Source organism: Mauremys mutica, unplaced genomic scaffold (genome assembly GCF_020497125.1).
Source record: "Mauremys mutica isolate MM-2020 ecotype Southern unplaced genomic scaffold, ASM2049712v1 Super-Scaffold_277, whole genome shotgun sequence".
Taxonomy (NCBI): Eukaryota; Metazoa; Chordata; order Testudines; family Geoemydidae; genus Mauremys; species Mauremys mutica.
The window spans coordinates 164,312-179,553 of record NW_025423355.1 but is presented as its reverse complement, the minus strand read 5'-3'; the positions used below and the strand labels follow the sequence as shown (position 1 = coordinate 179,553).

At 66.0% G+C, this 15,242-nt stretch overlaps 1 protein-coding gene across 1 annotated transcript; it reads left to right on the top strand.

Moving 5' to 3' along the window:
- The first annotated feature begins 2,305 nt into the window (after window positions 1–2,305).
- Window positions 2,306–12,795, top strand: SHBG (sex hormone binding globulin). Its single transcript, XM_045001505.1, has 8 exons — window positions 2,306–2,481; window positions 6,416–6,531; window positions 7,599–7,788; window positions 9,480–9,641; window positions 10,400–10,565; window positions 11,148–11,293; window positions 12,190–12,409; window positions 12,611–12,795. Exons 1-8 carry the CDS (start codon window positions 2,398–2,400, stop codon window positions 12,778–12,780), a joined length of 1,254 nt encoding a protein of 417 aa, XP_044857440.1. The 5' UTR covers window positions 2,306–2,397; the 3' UTR covers window positions 12,781–12,795.
- Window positions 12,796–15,242: the final 2,447 nt, after the last annotated feature.

Genomic DNA, 15,242 nt, shown 5'->3' with positions numbered 1-15,242 from the left:
TGGGAAATGTGCCCTGCTCTGCCGCAGCACGGCGATGCATTGCAACGGGCATTGGAACCTGCTCTGCTGCAGCGTGGCGGGGCATTACAGCTGGCATTGCACCCTGCTCTGCTGCAGCGTGGTGATGCATTGTGACGGGTATTGCACCCTGTTTTGCCGCAGCATGGTGATGCATTGTGACGGGCATTGCACCCTGCTCTGCTGCAGCCTGGCAGGGCATTACAACCTGCTCTGCTGCAGCCTGGTGATGCATTGCGACTGGAACTGCACCCTGCTCCACTGCAGTCTGGTGATGCATTGTGCCCTGCTCCGCTGCAGCCCAGCGATGCATTGCAACCTGCTCTGCTGCAGCCTGGGGGTGCATTGCAATGGGAAATGCACCCTGCTCTGCTGCAGCCCGTCCCTGCAATTTCCAGCGCTCCCTGCTGCGGCGCAAGCCTTGCGTCGGCCTGCAGCTCCCCCCCGCTCCCCCTTCCTGCAATAAAAACGAGCATCCCCCCCCCCGCGGTGCAGCACGGTGCACATTCCAGCCCCACCCCAGCCGCTGCCTCGTGCTGCATTCCACCCTGCGCGCCCCCCCCCCACTGCAGGGCAAGGACCATTGCAACCCCCCCCCCACGCTCCCCACACGCCTGCCCCAGCCACCTCTTCTGGCTGGCAGGCAGAATTGCACACACCTGCGTCCGCTGCATCGCAATGACCTTCCCGCCCTCTGCTCGCGGGGATTAGCAGAGCGCATCAAAGGCATTCTGGGCACCTGTGTCCCCCCCGCCCCCAGCTGCAGTGGGGGGCCGAGGGGGGGGTCGCAGGGGATATGGGGGGCAGGGGAGGGCAGTCACTGACTTGTACATAGCTGTCCGTCTCCGCGACCTCTTTTGCACTTTTCGTCACTGAGGCCTCAGTGAGCGTCGAGCATCGCTACCGAATGTACCTTCGTCTTTCTGTTCTAGGTTGCACCTCTCGTTAGTTTTACGGCACTTTAGAGCTCTAACGAACCGGTTTGAAACCCCCCTCCCCCCCCTTCCACCAATCAAAGAAACAAACGAGCGAAAGCAAAACAAAAAACCACCCACCCGGTGAAACGTTTCCACAAACCCACCTTCCAGCCGCTTCGACCCCGGTCTCTCTGTTCCAACCGTGACTGTGTGGAAGACCCGTAGAGAACAAGCCAATATTTATCTTTCTGCATCTCTGTGTGTAACTATAATAACTTCTCCGAAATAAAAAAAGACGACTATACGCTCAACCCGAACGCTGGGTCTGGCGCCGAGATGCGGCCACCTCTGGGGCGGGGCGGCCGGTTACCCGGGGACCCCTCGCCCGGCGCTGAGATGCAGCCACCTCTGGGGCGGGGCGGCCGGTTACCCGGGGACCCCTCGCCCGGCGCTGAGATGCGCCCACCTCTGGGGCGGGGCAGCCGGTTACCCGGGGACCCCTCGCCCGGCGCCGAGATGCGCCCACCTCTGGGGCGGGGCGGCCGGTTACCCGGGGACCCCTCGCCCGGCGCTGAGATGCGGCCACCTCTGGGGCGGGGCGGCCGGTTACCCAGGGACCCCTCTGGGGCGGGGCGGCTGGTTATCCAGGGATGCCTGGTGCCAAGATGTGGCCACCTCTGGGGCGGGGCAACTGGTGACCCAGGGACCCCTCACCCAGTACCGTGATGCGGCCACCTCTGGGGCGGGGCGGCCGGTTACCCAGGGACCTCTCGCCCGGTGCTGAGATGCGGCCACCTCTGGGGCGGGGCGGCCGGTTACCCAGGGACCCCTCGCCTGGCGCTGAGATGCGCCCACCTCTGAGGTGCCCCCTGGGCTGGGGCCAGCACTGACTGACGGGGGGCTACCCGGGGCTGGGCTTGGCCAGCAGGAGGTGTTGCCGGGGGATATTCTCCCCCCCGCCCCCGGCTGCCATCCTGTCTGGGATCGTGGCCAATGTAAGGCCGAGCAAACAGCCACTGCCCGTGGGGAGTGCGATGGGGTCGCTGGGAGATGGGGGTTTACTGCAGGGCTGAGAAAGGAGACCCCAGTCCATTGGGGGTGCCTGTGTTTATTGGGGTCCCTGTGCCCATGGGGGGGCTCGCCGCTGCTGGAGCTGTCACCCCTGGGCGTTTACCCCCCTCCTCAGTACTCCCCCCATCCCACGGCACCAGGTTCCACCCCCCCCCTTGCCTCAGTTTCCCACCCCTCGCGCGAGCCGACCAACCAGGGCATGCTCTGCCGCCCGCCTCCGCGCGCCGGGGCCAACGCCCTCTCATCTCTTCCCCCCGGGCCGGGCAGCCCTGACCCTTGAGCCGGCTCTGACGCCAAGCCGCTGGCGTCAGCCCCTGTTTACCCGCCCCGCAGCTCGGGCAAAGGGGGCTGGCAGCGGGCGGCCCGCGGCTGGATCCTTTCTCCGGGCACCATGGGCTTCCCAGCCGGGCTCCTGGCCCTGATCTCCGTAGGGGCCCTGCTGTACCCGCCGATAACCCGCGGGGACTCGGCCCAGGTGAGGCTGGCGCGGGGGCGGGGAGGGAGGCCGATCCACCGGTGCCAGAGCTCATTGGCAGGGTGGCAAAATGGTGTAACTGCCCCCCCTTTCCGTCTCTGCTCCCGCTAGTCGCGCCCTGCCTCAGTTTCCCTCTGGGGAAAGCAAGGGGATGATTCCGCGTGGGAAGCGAAAGGTCTGGCTAGCCCCGAGCTGGGGGGTTTCTGGTGTTTCCGGTGATGGGGGGGATACACCCAGGGGGCAGGAAGCAGCCGGCTCTGGGAAGCTGGACCCAGTCGGGAGGAAGAAACCCGGGGCCGGCGTGTCAACTGCTTCAGACATTGGGTCGGCTCCAAGCAGGACCAACCCCCAGCTCAATCATCCCAGCCAGGGCTTTGTCAAGCCGGGCCTTAAAAACCTCCAAGGCGGGGGGATCCTCCGGGACCTCATCCTGTGCTTTTCAACGTCCCTCCGGCGAGGAGTTCCGCAGGTCGACGGTGCCCGGGGTGGCCCTTTGAAACCCGCCGCGTAGTCCAGCCGATTTACGGACCCCCCCCCCGCGTTACGGACCGGGCAGCCCCGCACCCCTCGCCCGGCACCGAGCCCCCAAAACCGAACAAACCAACCGGAAAAAAAAGGCACGGACCGTACAGCGCCGCGTTAACCGTAAGCGACTGTCCTAACAAACCACAGGGCACGAGGGCAAGGAAACGGGCGCCAAGGATAGGAAACGGCTTCCGGGCTGGTTTCATTCGAACGTTTTCCTCCCGCCGCTGCTGCGAGCGGGCCGCGGGCGGGGGGGTGTGTGTCACCGTTGGCTGCGGTACGGCGGTTGCGGCGCGACCGCCGGCCTCCGCGGCCGAGGGGCGCGGGACGCTGAGGTGGCGACGTTGTTTGGCGGGGTGAACTCGCGGGCGTGGAGCAACGCTGACTTCCCGCGGCCGTCGTGCTGGCCAATTTTGGGACTTAACGATCTGGGGGTCGTTTCGTGGCGTCTGCAGATGTTGCCACCTCGCTGGTTGCGCCCTTTTTTTCCGGGGGGGGATCCGTTCAGCCGGACCGGGCCCAGGACGGACGCCACTAGTCACCTCTCTCCGCTCTGAAAACCGGCCATTTATTCCGATCCTGTTTCCTGTCTTTTAACCCGTTACCGACCCCTGAGAAAACCTTCCCTCTTATCCCACGACAACTGAGTTTGCTTAAGAGCCTTCGCTGAGGGACCTTGTCAGAGGCTTGCTGAAAATCTAAGTACACTAGATCCACCGGATCCCCCTTGGCCCACAGGCTTGTCGACCCCCTCACAGACTTCTAGTAGATTGGTGAGGCGTGATTTTTCCTTTCCCAAAACCACCTTGACTCTGCCCTGACGAATCGTCTTTGTCGCTGCGTCTGATCGTTCGGTTCTTGAGTTTCAACCCGTGGCCCTGGCACGGACGTTAGACTCGCCGGCCTGGCATTGCCGGAATCATCTCTGGAGCCTTTTTAAAAAAAAGTAATCAGCGGCACGTTGGCTCCCCGCCGCTCATCCGGTCCGGAGGTGGCGTTACGTGTTGGGTTACGTACAGAGTCAAGGGCATGGTTATGAGGTATCCTCTGTCTGTGGCATGTACAGGGTGCCTGTCATTGTGGTCTCTTTCCTGCATGTCTTCTCACAGCCCCCACTCCCAGGAGGTCAGGCAAGGCGGGGAAACTGAGGCCCAGGGCGACTTATCCAAGGGCCCGCGGTTTGTGGCGGAGCCCACACCCCAGCGCTCTGACCACCGGGCAAACCTTCCTCTCCAGCCCATCCCGGCCCTAGAGAGGCTCTGGGGGGGTTATAGCCGACGGCTCGGCCCCCTGGCCGGTGAGTTTGCACGCTGGCAGAAGCGTGCCGTTGCACGGGGGGCGTACGGGCCGCCTGGCTGTCCCAGCCGTGAGTGGGGTTGACGGGGAGCTGCGGCGGGGGACGGGTAGCTGGGGGGGGGGGGGGCTGTGAGTCTGAGAAACAAGAAGGGTGGCTTGCACCATGGGGATCATCTGGCCCGGCCCCCCGATTTTCCACTGCTATGGGTCAACCTGGGCCGGTCCTTGTCCGTGACCCGTTCAATCTCAGACCCCTCAGCACCACGCCCCGAGCGCAGACGTCCCCCTGTTTCCCCCCCTTGCCCCATGGAGCAGTCCCGGGAAGCCTAAGGGGGAAACCGAGGCAGGGTTAGGCTTCGTCAAAAAAAATATCGCAAAAGCTGCCGGCGCCGTGGCGCCCGGGCCGGATCCCTGCCCCGAACTAATGCCCAGAGGAGATCTCTCCGAAAAGCGCCCCGGGGTCGGCGATGGAGAATCCAGCTGAGCCGATAGCAACTCCCCCTTCCCCCGTGCCCCAAAGTTAACTCCCCATAATGCGGTTGGGGGGGGGACTTTTCCCGTACCTCGGTTTACCTGGCGGACAAGGCCCAGGGCTTTCGGATCCAGCTGTTGCCAAGAAAATCTGGGGCAGCGCGCCAAGCCGCGGTTCGTCACGGCCGTAGGAACGGACTGAATACTTGAAGCCTGCGGGCGGGTGGGGTCGCCCCGTCTCGAAAAGGATTGGAAAAGGTTCAGAGCCGGGCAACAAACATGAGGTTGGGGGCTGGCACGGCTGCCGTACGAGGCGAGATTAATGACGGGAATGTTTCAGCACCGTCGACCTGGGGAACTCCTCGCCGCTGGATTTTGTGAAGGCCGAGACCGTAACAGGGTTCAACAAAGAACTAGATCAATTCATGGAGGACGGGTCCAGCAATGGCTATCAGCCAGGATGGGCAGGGTGGCGCCAGCCGCGAAGCAAAGGACCCCCCCGCCCCAAAAGGCCCTTCCCTCCGCACCCACCGGCTTCGTTATCGCCCTGAGTGGGGCCAGATGATTAACGAGCCGGCTGGAGGCATAGCGAGGGACTGCCAGACACCGGGCTACATGGTGGTTGGCTCGAAGGGGAAACTGAGGCTGGGTTGCTCCAGTGTGGGGGGAGCCAGGGGGGGAAAGCAGCCCTAGACATGCTTTTTTGTGATGGGTGGGGGTCAGCTGCCCCAGGACCCCAGCTGACAACAGGGTGGGGCCGGACGCTGTGGGCCCGCTGCTAGCGAACTCCCGCTTTCTCCCCCTATAATCCAAGGCTGGCGCTGAGAGGCAGGAGCCAGTGAAAAAGAGAGACCCCCCCTCCTCTTCTGGAGGTGGGCAGAGAACCCAGGAGTCCTGGCTCCCAGCACCCCCTGCTCTAATCCACCAGCCCCCACTCCCCTCCCCTTCCCTCCCAGAGCCGGTGAGAGAACCCAGGAGTCCTGGCTCTCAGCCCACCCCGCTCTAATCCACCAGCCCCCACTCCCCTCCCAGAGCCAGGGAGAGAACCCAGCAGTCCTGGCTCCCAGCCCCCACCGCTCTAACCCACCAGCCCCCACTCCCCTCCCAGAGCCAGGGAGAGAACCCAGGAGTCCTGGCTCCCAGTCCCCCCTGCTCTAACCCACCAGCCCCCACTCCCCTCCCAGAGCCGGGGAGAGAACCCAGGCATCCTGGCTCCCAGCCCCCCCTGCTCTAACCACCAGCCCCCACTCCCCTCCCAGAGCCGGGGAGAGAACCCAGGAGTCCTGGCTCCCAGCCCCCCCTGCTCTGACCCACCAGCCCCCACTCCCCTCCCAGAGCCGGGGAGAGAACCCAGGAGTCCTGGCTCCCAGCCCCCCAGCCCCCACTCCCCACAGTGTGTCTCTGCTATCACGGAGCAGCGCTGACACCTGGTGGCCAGCTGGGGTAACACGGCGATTTAAAGGGACCGGATCCTGCCCCCCCCTCGTTAGCCTGCGGAACTGCTGGCAACCAGACCCCTCCGGGTAACGCCCGGGGTGCATCTGCCCCCCGCGCATCGGCAGCGCCGCCCAATGGCCGGCGAGGGGGCTGCACGGGGCCCTACGAGTAACCCACTGCTTGTCTGCCGCCTCCCCCCCCCCAGGACGGTCACTGCTTCCAGGTGCTCCCAGGCGAGGCGGGGGCCCTGAATCTCGGCCGGCACTGGGCGGGCGCCACCCCGGCAGCCACCATCTTCATCGACCTGAGCACGGTGACCAGGTACAATCCCAGGGGGGGCTGGGAGCCAGGACGCCTGGGTTCTCTCCCGGGCTCTGGGAGGGGAGTGGGGGCTGGCGGGTGAGAGCAGGGGGGCTGGGAGCCAGGACTCCTGGGTTCTCTCCACGGCTCTGGGAGGGGAGTGGGGGCTGGTGGGTCAGAGCAGGGGGGGCTGGGAGCCAGGACTCCTGGGTTCTCTCCCCGGCTCTGGGCGGGGTGGGGGGGCTGGTGGGTTAGAGCCGGGGGACGCTGGGAGCCAGGACTCCTGGGTTCTCTCCCCGGCTCCGGGAGGGGAGTGGGGGCTGGTGGGTTAGAGCAGGGGGGGCTGGGAGCCAGGACGCCTGGGTTCTCTCCCTGGCTCTGGGAGGGGAGTGGGGGCTGGCGGGTGAGAGCAGGGGTGGACGCTGGGAGCCAGGACGCCTGGGTTCTCTCCCGGGCTCTGGGAGGGGAGCGGGGGCTGGTGGGTTAGAGCAGGGGGGGCTGGGAGCCAGGACGCCTGGGTTCTCTCCCCCGCTCGGGGTGGGGAGTGGGGGCTGGTGGGTTAGAGCAGGGGGCGCTGGGAGCCAGGACTCCTGGGTTCTCTCCCCGGCTCTGGGAGGGGAGTGGGAGCTGGTGGGTTAGAGCGGGGGGGGCTGGGAGCCAGGACGCCTGGGTTCTCAACCAGGCTCGGGGAGGGGAGTGGGGGCTGGGGGGTGAGAGCAGGGGTGGACGCTGGGAGCCAGGACGCCTGGGTTCTCTCCCGGGCTCTGGGAGGGGAGCGGGGGCTGGTGGGTTAGAGCAGGGGGGTCTGGGAGCCAGGACGCCTGGGTTCTCTCCCCGGCTCTGGGAGGGGAGTGGGGGCTGGTGGGTTAGAGCAGGGGGCGCTGGGAGCCAGGACTCCTGGGTTCTCTCCCCGGCTCTGGGAGGGGAGTGGGAGCTGGTGGGTTAGAGCAGGGGGGGGCTGGGAGCCAGGACGCCTGGGTTCTCTCCCGGGCTCTGGGAGGGGAGTGGGGGCTAGTGGTTAGAGCAGGGGGCCTGGGAGCCAGGACGCCTGGGTTCCCTTTGTACGGTGTGGGCCCCGCTCTCCCCAGCGCCGCCTCGGTCTTCGACTTCCGCACGCTGGACCCCGAGGGGGTGATCTTTTTCGGGGACATGGGGGACCACAGCGACTGGTTCGTGCTGGGGCTGCGGCGGGGCAGGGCGGAGATGCAGATCAGCAGCGTCATGACCAACATCAGCGTGCGAGGCGGGCGGCGGCTGGACGACGGCCAGTGGCACCGAGTATGGGGGGGCAGGGGGGGCTGGGGGGTTTGGGGGGGCTCCCCTTGGGGAAGCGGTAACTGGGAGGTGGGTGTGTTTTAGGGGGGCCCTTGGAGTGGGGGGAGCTGTGTGGCTTGGGGGGGGGACCCAAGGGCGTGGGGGCGGCTGGAGGGGGGCTGGGTGGGTTTTGGGGTTTCTCTCGGGGAGGGGGGCTGCGTGGGTTTTGGGGGGGATCCTGGGCCTGAGGGCAGGTGGACAGGGGGTTGGGTGGGTTTTGGGGGTTCTCTCAGGGCAGAGGGGGGTTGGGTGGGTTTTGGGGGGTTCTCTCAGGGGGGAGGGGAGCTGGGGGGGCTTGGGGGGTTCTCTCAGGGAGGAGGGGGGGCTGGGTGGACTATGGGGGTCCTTGGCTGTGAGGGCAGGTGGACAGGGGGTTGGGTGTGTTTGGGGGGTTCTCCCAGGGCAGAGGGGGTTGGAGGGGTTTGGGGGGGTTCTCTCAGGGCAGAGGGGGTCTGGGTTTTTGGGGGGTTCTCTCAGGGCAGAGGGGGGCTGGGTTTTTTGGGGTGTTCTCTCAGGGCAGGGGGGGTTGAGTGGGTTTTGGGGGTTCTCTCGGGGAGGGGGGGCTGCGTGGGTTTTGGGGGGGATCCTGGGCCTGAGGGCAGATGGACAGCGGGTTTGGGGGGTTCTCTCAGGGAGGAGGGCGGCTGCGTGGGTGTGGGGGGGATCCTGGGCCTGAGACCAGGAGGAAATGGGGCCAAGCGTGTTTTGGGGGGTTCTCTCAGGGCAGAGGGGGGTTGAGTGGGTTTTGGGGGTTCTCTCGGGGAGGGGGGGCTGCGTGGGTTTTGGGGGGGATCCTGGGCCTGAGGGCAGATGGACAGCGGGTTTGGGGGGTTCTCTCAGGGCAGGGGGGGCTGGGTGGACTATGGGGGACCTTGGCAGTGAGGGCAGATGGACAGAGGGTTGGATGGGTTTGGGGGGTTCTCTCAGGGCAGGGGGGGGTTGGGTTTTTTGGGGGGGTTCTCTCAGGGAGGAGGGGGGCTGGGTGGGTGTGTGGGGGATCCTGGGCCTGAGGGCAGGTGGACAGGGGTTTGGGGGGGTTCTCTCAGGGCAGAGGGGGGCTGGGTTTTTGGGGGGGGTTCTCTCAGGGCAGGGGGGGTTGGGTTTTTTTGGGGGGGTTCTCTCAGGGAGGAGGGGGGCTGGGTGGGTGTTTGGGGGATCCTGGGCCTGAGGGCAGGTGGACAGGGGGTTGGGTGGGATTTGGGGGGTTCTCTCAGGGAGGAGGGGGGCTGGGTGGACTATGGGGGACCTTGGCTGTGAGGGCAGATGGACAGGGGGCAGGGTGGGTTTGGGGGGTTCTCTCAGGGCAGAGGGGGGCTGGCTTTTTGGGGGTGGTTGGGGGATTCTCGCAGGGAGATGGGGGGCTGGGTGTGTGTGGGGGGGATCCTGGGCCTGAGGGCAGCTGGACAGTGGGTTTGGGGGGGCTCTCAGGGAGGGGGGGGCTGGGTGGATTATGGGGGACCCTGGCTGTGAGGGCAGATGGACAGGGGGTTGGGGGGTTCTCTCAGGGCAGAGTGGGGGTCTGGGGGGGGTTGGGGGACCCTGGGGATGCGGTGGCTGGAGGGGAGCTGGGGTAAGTCTGGGGGTCCCCCTGGGTTGCGGGGGCGGGGGCCCCATTGGGCCACAGTCACCGAGTGCTCCCCCGGCCCCCCCCCCAGATGCTGGTGATGAACGAGGGGGACAGCGTGCGGCTGGAGGTGGACGGCGACGAGCTGCTGACCCTGGGCCACGTCTCGTACCCCATCATCGAGCGCCCGGCGTCCGCCATGCGCCTGGCCGTGGGGGGGCTGCTGCTCCCAGCCTCCTTCCTGCTGGCCCCGGTGAGGAGCCCGGACGCCTGGGTTCGCTCCCCGGCTCCATGAGGGGCGTGGGGGCTGGTGGGTTAGAGCGGGGGGGGCTGGGAGCCAGGACTCCTGGGTTCTCTCCCTGACTCTGGGAGGGCAGCGGGGGCTGGTGGTTAGAGCAGGGGGGGCTGGGAGCCAGGACTCCTGGGTTCTCTCCCCAGCTCTGCGAGGGGAGTGGGGGCTGGTGGGTGAGAGCAGGGGGGGCTGGGAGCCAGGACTCCTGGGTTCTCTCCCCAGCTCTGCGAGGGGAGTGGGGGCTGGTGGGTTAGAGCAGGGGGGCTGGGAGCCAGGACTCCTGGGTTCTCTCCCCGGCTCTGCGAGGGGAGTGGGGGCTGGTGGGTTAGAGCAGGGGGGCTGGGAGCCAGGACTCCTGGGTTCTCTCCCCAGCTCTGCGAGGGGAGTGGGGGCTGGTGGGTTAGAGCAGGGGGGGCTGGGAGCCAGGACTCCTGGGTTCTCTCCCCGGCTCTGGGAGGGGCGTGGGGGCTGGTGGGTTAGAGCAGGGGGGGCTGGGAGCCAGGACTCCTGGGTTCTCTCCCCGGCTCTGGGAGGGGAGTGGGGGCTGGTGGGTCAGAGCAGGGGGTGCTGGGAGCCAGGACTCCTGGGTTCCATCCCCGGCTCTGGGAGGGGACTGGGGGGGGCTGGGAGCCAGGACTCCTGGGTTCTCTCCCCGGCTCTGGGAGGGGAGCTGTGGTTTGGGGGGCCCGGCTCGCTCAGCCCCCCGCCCGGCGTTGCAGATGAACACCCCCATGGACGGCTGCCTGCGGCGCTGGCGGTGGCTGAACCAGAGCACGAGCTGGCGGGAGGGCGCCGCCCTGCAGGCGAAGGCCAAGCCCTGCTTCAGCGCCCTGCGGCCCGGCAGCTTCTTCCCCGGGGCGGGGCTGGCCAGCTTCCGCCCGGCAGGTACCCGGGGACCCCGGCGTCCGGGCGGCCTGGCCCCGCCTTCCTTCCCGCCACGGCGTCTGCTGCCACGGGGATCCCCCGGCCTGCCCCCTCCTCCCGTGGGGATCCCCCATCCCGCCCCCTGGCCGGCACCTTCCTCCATGGGGACCCCCCATCCTGCCCCCTCCTCCCATGGGGACCCCCCATCCTGCCCCCCATCCTGCCCCCTCCTCCCGTGGGGATCCCCTATCCCGCCCCCTGGCCGGCACCTTCCTCCATGGGGACCCCCCATCCTGCCCCCTCCTCCCATGGGGACCCCCCATCCTGCCTCTCTGTCTGGTCCCCTCTCCCTGTGGTGACCCCCCATCCCACCCCCTGGAGTGACCCCCCAGCCCCTCTATGGTGACAGCCCCCAGCCCCCCTCCCCAGGCCTCCCAACCGTGACCCCAGCCCCCCCGCAGGAATCCCCCCCTCCTCCAGCCCCCCCAACAGTGACCCCCCCACTCCCTCCTTCTCCCCAACTCCCCCCCATGGCAGCATCTGCCGGGGGAGGGTCCAGCCCCCCCCCCCGGGTTAACCGGCCCCCGGTGTTTGCCCCCCCAGACCTGGCCGGCGGCGCTGCGCCCCCCAACGGGAGCTGGGGGCTGGAGGTGGAGCTGGGGATCAGGGCCCCCCGGCAGACGGGGCTGGTGCTGGCGGTGGGGGCCCCAGACGGGAGCCTGGCGCTGAGCCTGGTCCTGCAGCCCACGGTGAGTCCCGGGGGGGATGGGGGGGGATCCGCTCACTGGGGGGTGCGGTGCCAGGGATCTGCTCACCAGGGGAAGGTACCGGGGATCCACTCATGGGGGTGGTGGTGCAAGGAATCTGCTCACTTGGATGGGAGCAGTGCCAGGGACCCACTCACTGGGGGGATGTGGTGCCAGGGATCTGCTCACCTGGGGGGGGTGTGCAGTGCCAGGGACCCACTCACTGGGGGGCACAGTGCCAGGGATCCATTCACCAGGGGCAGGTGCCAAGGATCCACTCACCGGAGGTGTGGTGCCGGGGATCCACTCACTGGGAGTGTGTGTGCCAGGGATCTGTTCACCAGGAGGAGGGGCTGGGGATCGGCTCATGCAGGATTTGCAGTGCAGGGGATCTGCTCACCATGGGGCATGGTGCTGGCGGGATCTGCTCATTGGGGGTGTGTGCAGTGCAGGGGATCCGCTCACCAGGGGGCATAGTGCTGGGGGGCATTTGCTCACCGGGGGGATGGTGCCACAGATCTGGTCACTGGGGGGGGGCGTGGTGCCAGGGATCCATTTGCCGGGGGAGGGGCTGGGATCTGCGCACAGGGGGTGTGTGCAGTGCGGGGGATCTGCTCACCATGGAGCATTTGCTCACTGCCAGGGATCCTCTCTCCAGGAGGATGTTTTGACAGGGATCCGCTCACCGGGGGGGCGTAGTGCTGGGGGGATTTGCTCACTGGGGAGACGGTGCCACAGATCTGGTCGCTGGGGGGTGGGTGTGGTGCCAGGGATCTGCTCACCGGGGGCACCATCGGGGGGGGGGATCTCCACTCGCGTGTAGCCTGGGGGCAGGTTTGGGGAGCCGGGGGGGGACCTGTCTCCATCACCCCCTGAGCCTCCCCCTCCCTCTCCCGCAGGCCCTGGCGGTGTGCCTGGGTAACCGGACCGAGCTGCGGCTGCCTCTGCCAGAGGGGCCCTGCCTGGATGCCCCCCTGCGCCTGCAGGTCTCCCCCACCCAGCTGGCCCTGCGGCTGGGTGACCACGGGGACACCCTTCCCGGGCAGCCCCCCGACTTCCAGTGGCTGCAGGAGGCCTGGCTGGGCCAGGAGGGGCGGCTCTTCATTGGCGGGCTGCCAGGTATGTTCCCCCCTAGCCTTGGGTACTGTTTGACTGTTTCCCCCACACCTGGGACGGCCTTGACTGTGCCCCCATCCCAGCTTAGCCGGGGCGGCCTTGACGTGAGACCCTTCCCCAAGAAGGGGTGGCTGTGTGGGTGGTGGTGCGGTGCCGGGGGGGTCCCCTCTCTCCCCACCTTCTGACATGATATCTCCCTTGCAGAGGGGGTCGAGACCCCCAGCCCCCAGGAGTGGGGGGCCTTCCGGGGCTGCCTGCGGGGGATCCGGGTGCAAGGCCACCAGCTGGACCTGGACTCCGCCCTGTTCAGGAGCGACACCATATGGGCCCACAGCTGCCCCGGCGGCCACGAGCGGGCGGGAGGGGGGAGCTGAGCCGGGGGTGAAGGTGGTGGGAGGGTGTGTGCGGCTGGGGGGGTAGGAGCGGTGGTGCCATGTGCTGGTGTGGGGCTGTGACCGGGGGGAGGGGGGGGAGGTTGTGACTGGGAGCGCGTGTGCGGCTGTGTGACGAAGTGGGACTGTTCTTAATGTTTTCTCTGACGACTGTGTGGCTGCCTCAGTTTCCCCTATGCAGTTCTTAAGGACCTAGGTGGTGGGATAAGGGTGTGTGATTGGTTCAGAGCCCGAGAGGGCCAGTGTGATGGAGTCTGCACAGAGAATGGCCGACGTCCTGTCTGCTGATGGCCTGGCCCCTCCCCTGCAAAGGTGCCAACTGGAGGTGTTGGAGAGCAAAGAGACCAGGTGGCCTCCTGGCCCAGGACAGAGACAAAGGCCAGAGGAGGGGTTGGGGGGAGTTTCAGTTTGGCGCTGGCTGGGGAAACTGAGGGAGGGCTCCCTACCCCTCAAGATGGACCTGACTGAGGGGTCCTGTTGTCTGTACCTACGAGCTCTGTGTTGGACTGTGTTCCTGTCGGCTAATAAACCTTCTGTGTTATGGCTGAGAGTCACAGTGAATCACAGGAATTGGGGGTGACTGGGGGGGTGCGACCGTGATGTGTCTGGGAGCGGTTGTCCGTGACCAGTGTCGGGCTGTGACTTGGAGCAGCTGTGACGGTGGCCGCCTGTGACCGGCTAGAAGTGGTTGTGGGTCGGTGGCGCTGTCCGTCGTGCCGAGGCGCAGCTGTGACGGTGGCCGCCTGTGACCGGCTAGAAGTGGTTGTGGGTCGGTGGCGCTGTCCGTCGTGCCGAGGCGCAGCTGTGACGGTGGCCGCCTGTGACCGGCTAGAAGTGGTTGTGGGTCGGTGGCGCTGTCCGTCGTGCCGAGGCGCAGCTGTGACGGTGGCCGCCTGTGACCGGCTAGAAGTGGTTGTGGGTCGGTGGCGCTGTCCGTCGTGCCGAGGCGCAGCTGTGACGGTGGCCGCCTGTGACCGGCTAGAAGTGGTTGTGGGTCGGTGGCGCTGTCCGTCGTGCCGAGGCGCAGCTGTGACGGTGTCCGCCTGTGACCGGCTAGAAGTGGTTGTGGGTCGGTGGCGCTGTCCGTCGTGCCGAGGCGCAGCTGTGACGGTGGCCGCCTGTGACCAGCTAGAAGTGGTTGTGGGTCGGTGGCGCTGTCCGTCGTGCCGAGGCGCAGCTGTGACGGTGCCAGGCCGGGCCTGGGAGTGGTTGGGACGGTGCGGGCCTGCGTCTGTGGTGGTGTCCGGCTGTGGAGCAGGAGGTGTGTGGCTGTGCTGGTGGCATGTTGACACTGGGGTGGTGGTGAGGCAGTTGTGACAGTGTAGGGCTGTGTAATTATGAGTACTTGTGACAGTGTCGGGTCATGTTTGGGAGCTGTTGTGCGGTTGGGATGGTCTCTGCGGTGCCGCGTCTGTGCAGCTGTGCATGACAGGGTGATTGTGAGCAGCTGAGATTGGCTGTGGTTGACTAGTTGTGACAGTGGTTGTGAAAGGCTGCGCTTGTACGTGGGATTGGTTTGTAGCCCCGTGACTGGTTTTGCAGCAGCGAGGGGGGGTGTTCGTGTGATGGTGCTCGTGCAGGAATGTGAGCTGCTCTTGTGCAAGACAGTGTGACCGTCGCCCCTGTGGGGGTTTGTTTCTGGGCATCTGTGTCTTGCACTGTGAGTGTGCAACAGTGACTGTATGTGTGTGTGTGTGTCAAGCTCATCCCAAGCGGTTGTGTGACTGTCATTGTGAGCACGAGGCTGACTGTGTGCGTGTGTCCGAGGGGCTAATTTTTGTCATGCTCCATGTGTTTTGTCGAGGGGACTGTGATTGCGGGTGACTGTCTGATATTGTGTATCTGTGTGTGCACACGCATACGCTTCTTCTCCATGTACAGTCTGTGAAGACTCAGCTCTATGCACACACCTGAGCCTGTGTAACGGTGAATGACTGTAGTTTGCACGGGTGTAATCCAAAGGCTCGACGACTGTGTGTGGCGGTGTAGTCATAGAGTTGATCGATGTTCAGGCCAGAAAGGAGTCTGATCCTCCTGTCTAGCACGGATTGGAGTATGTCACCCAGACCGCCTGTACTGAGCCCAACAACTCCGGGCTGCACCAAGTTAGCTACCTTCCTTTCTTTGCTGATTGAAGTAGTTTGTGTGTGTAGCTAAGAGATTGTAAAGCTGTGACTGGTGTGTGTGTGTGTGACTGTGTAATTGTGGACGACTGCGGTTTCTTAATTACACACACCCAGAGCCATACAGTCTCATAACCACACACCCACCAACAGTCATGCACAGATACAGATACAGCCGTACAATCTCATAGTCTCTCACACACACACACACACAAACACACACACACACACACTGTGGTCGTAGCTGTACAGTTTTAGTCACACAGTCATGGGCTCTTAACTACACCATCCGCAACTACAGCCCTTCATGATTACAGTCAC

What these genes read in the sequence shown, in the direction of transcription:
- SHBG (XM_045001505.1), top strand. Translation starts at nt 2,398, where the DNA reads ATGGGCTTCCCAGCCGGGCTCCTGGCCCTGATCTCCGTAGGGGCCCTG. An exon ending in ACGACGGCCAGTGGCACCGA is followed by an intron (nt 7,789 to 9,479) that starts GTATGGGGGGGC and finishes CCCCCCCCCCAG; the next exon opens with ATGCTGGTGATGAACGAGGG. An exon ending in GCCTGGTCCTGCAGCCCACG is followed by an intron (nt 11,294 to 12,189) that starts GTGAGTCCCGGG and finishes CCTCTCCCGCAG; the next exon opens with GCCCTGGCGGTGTGCCTGGG.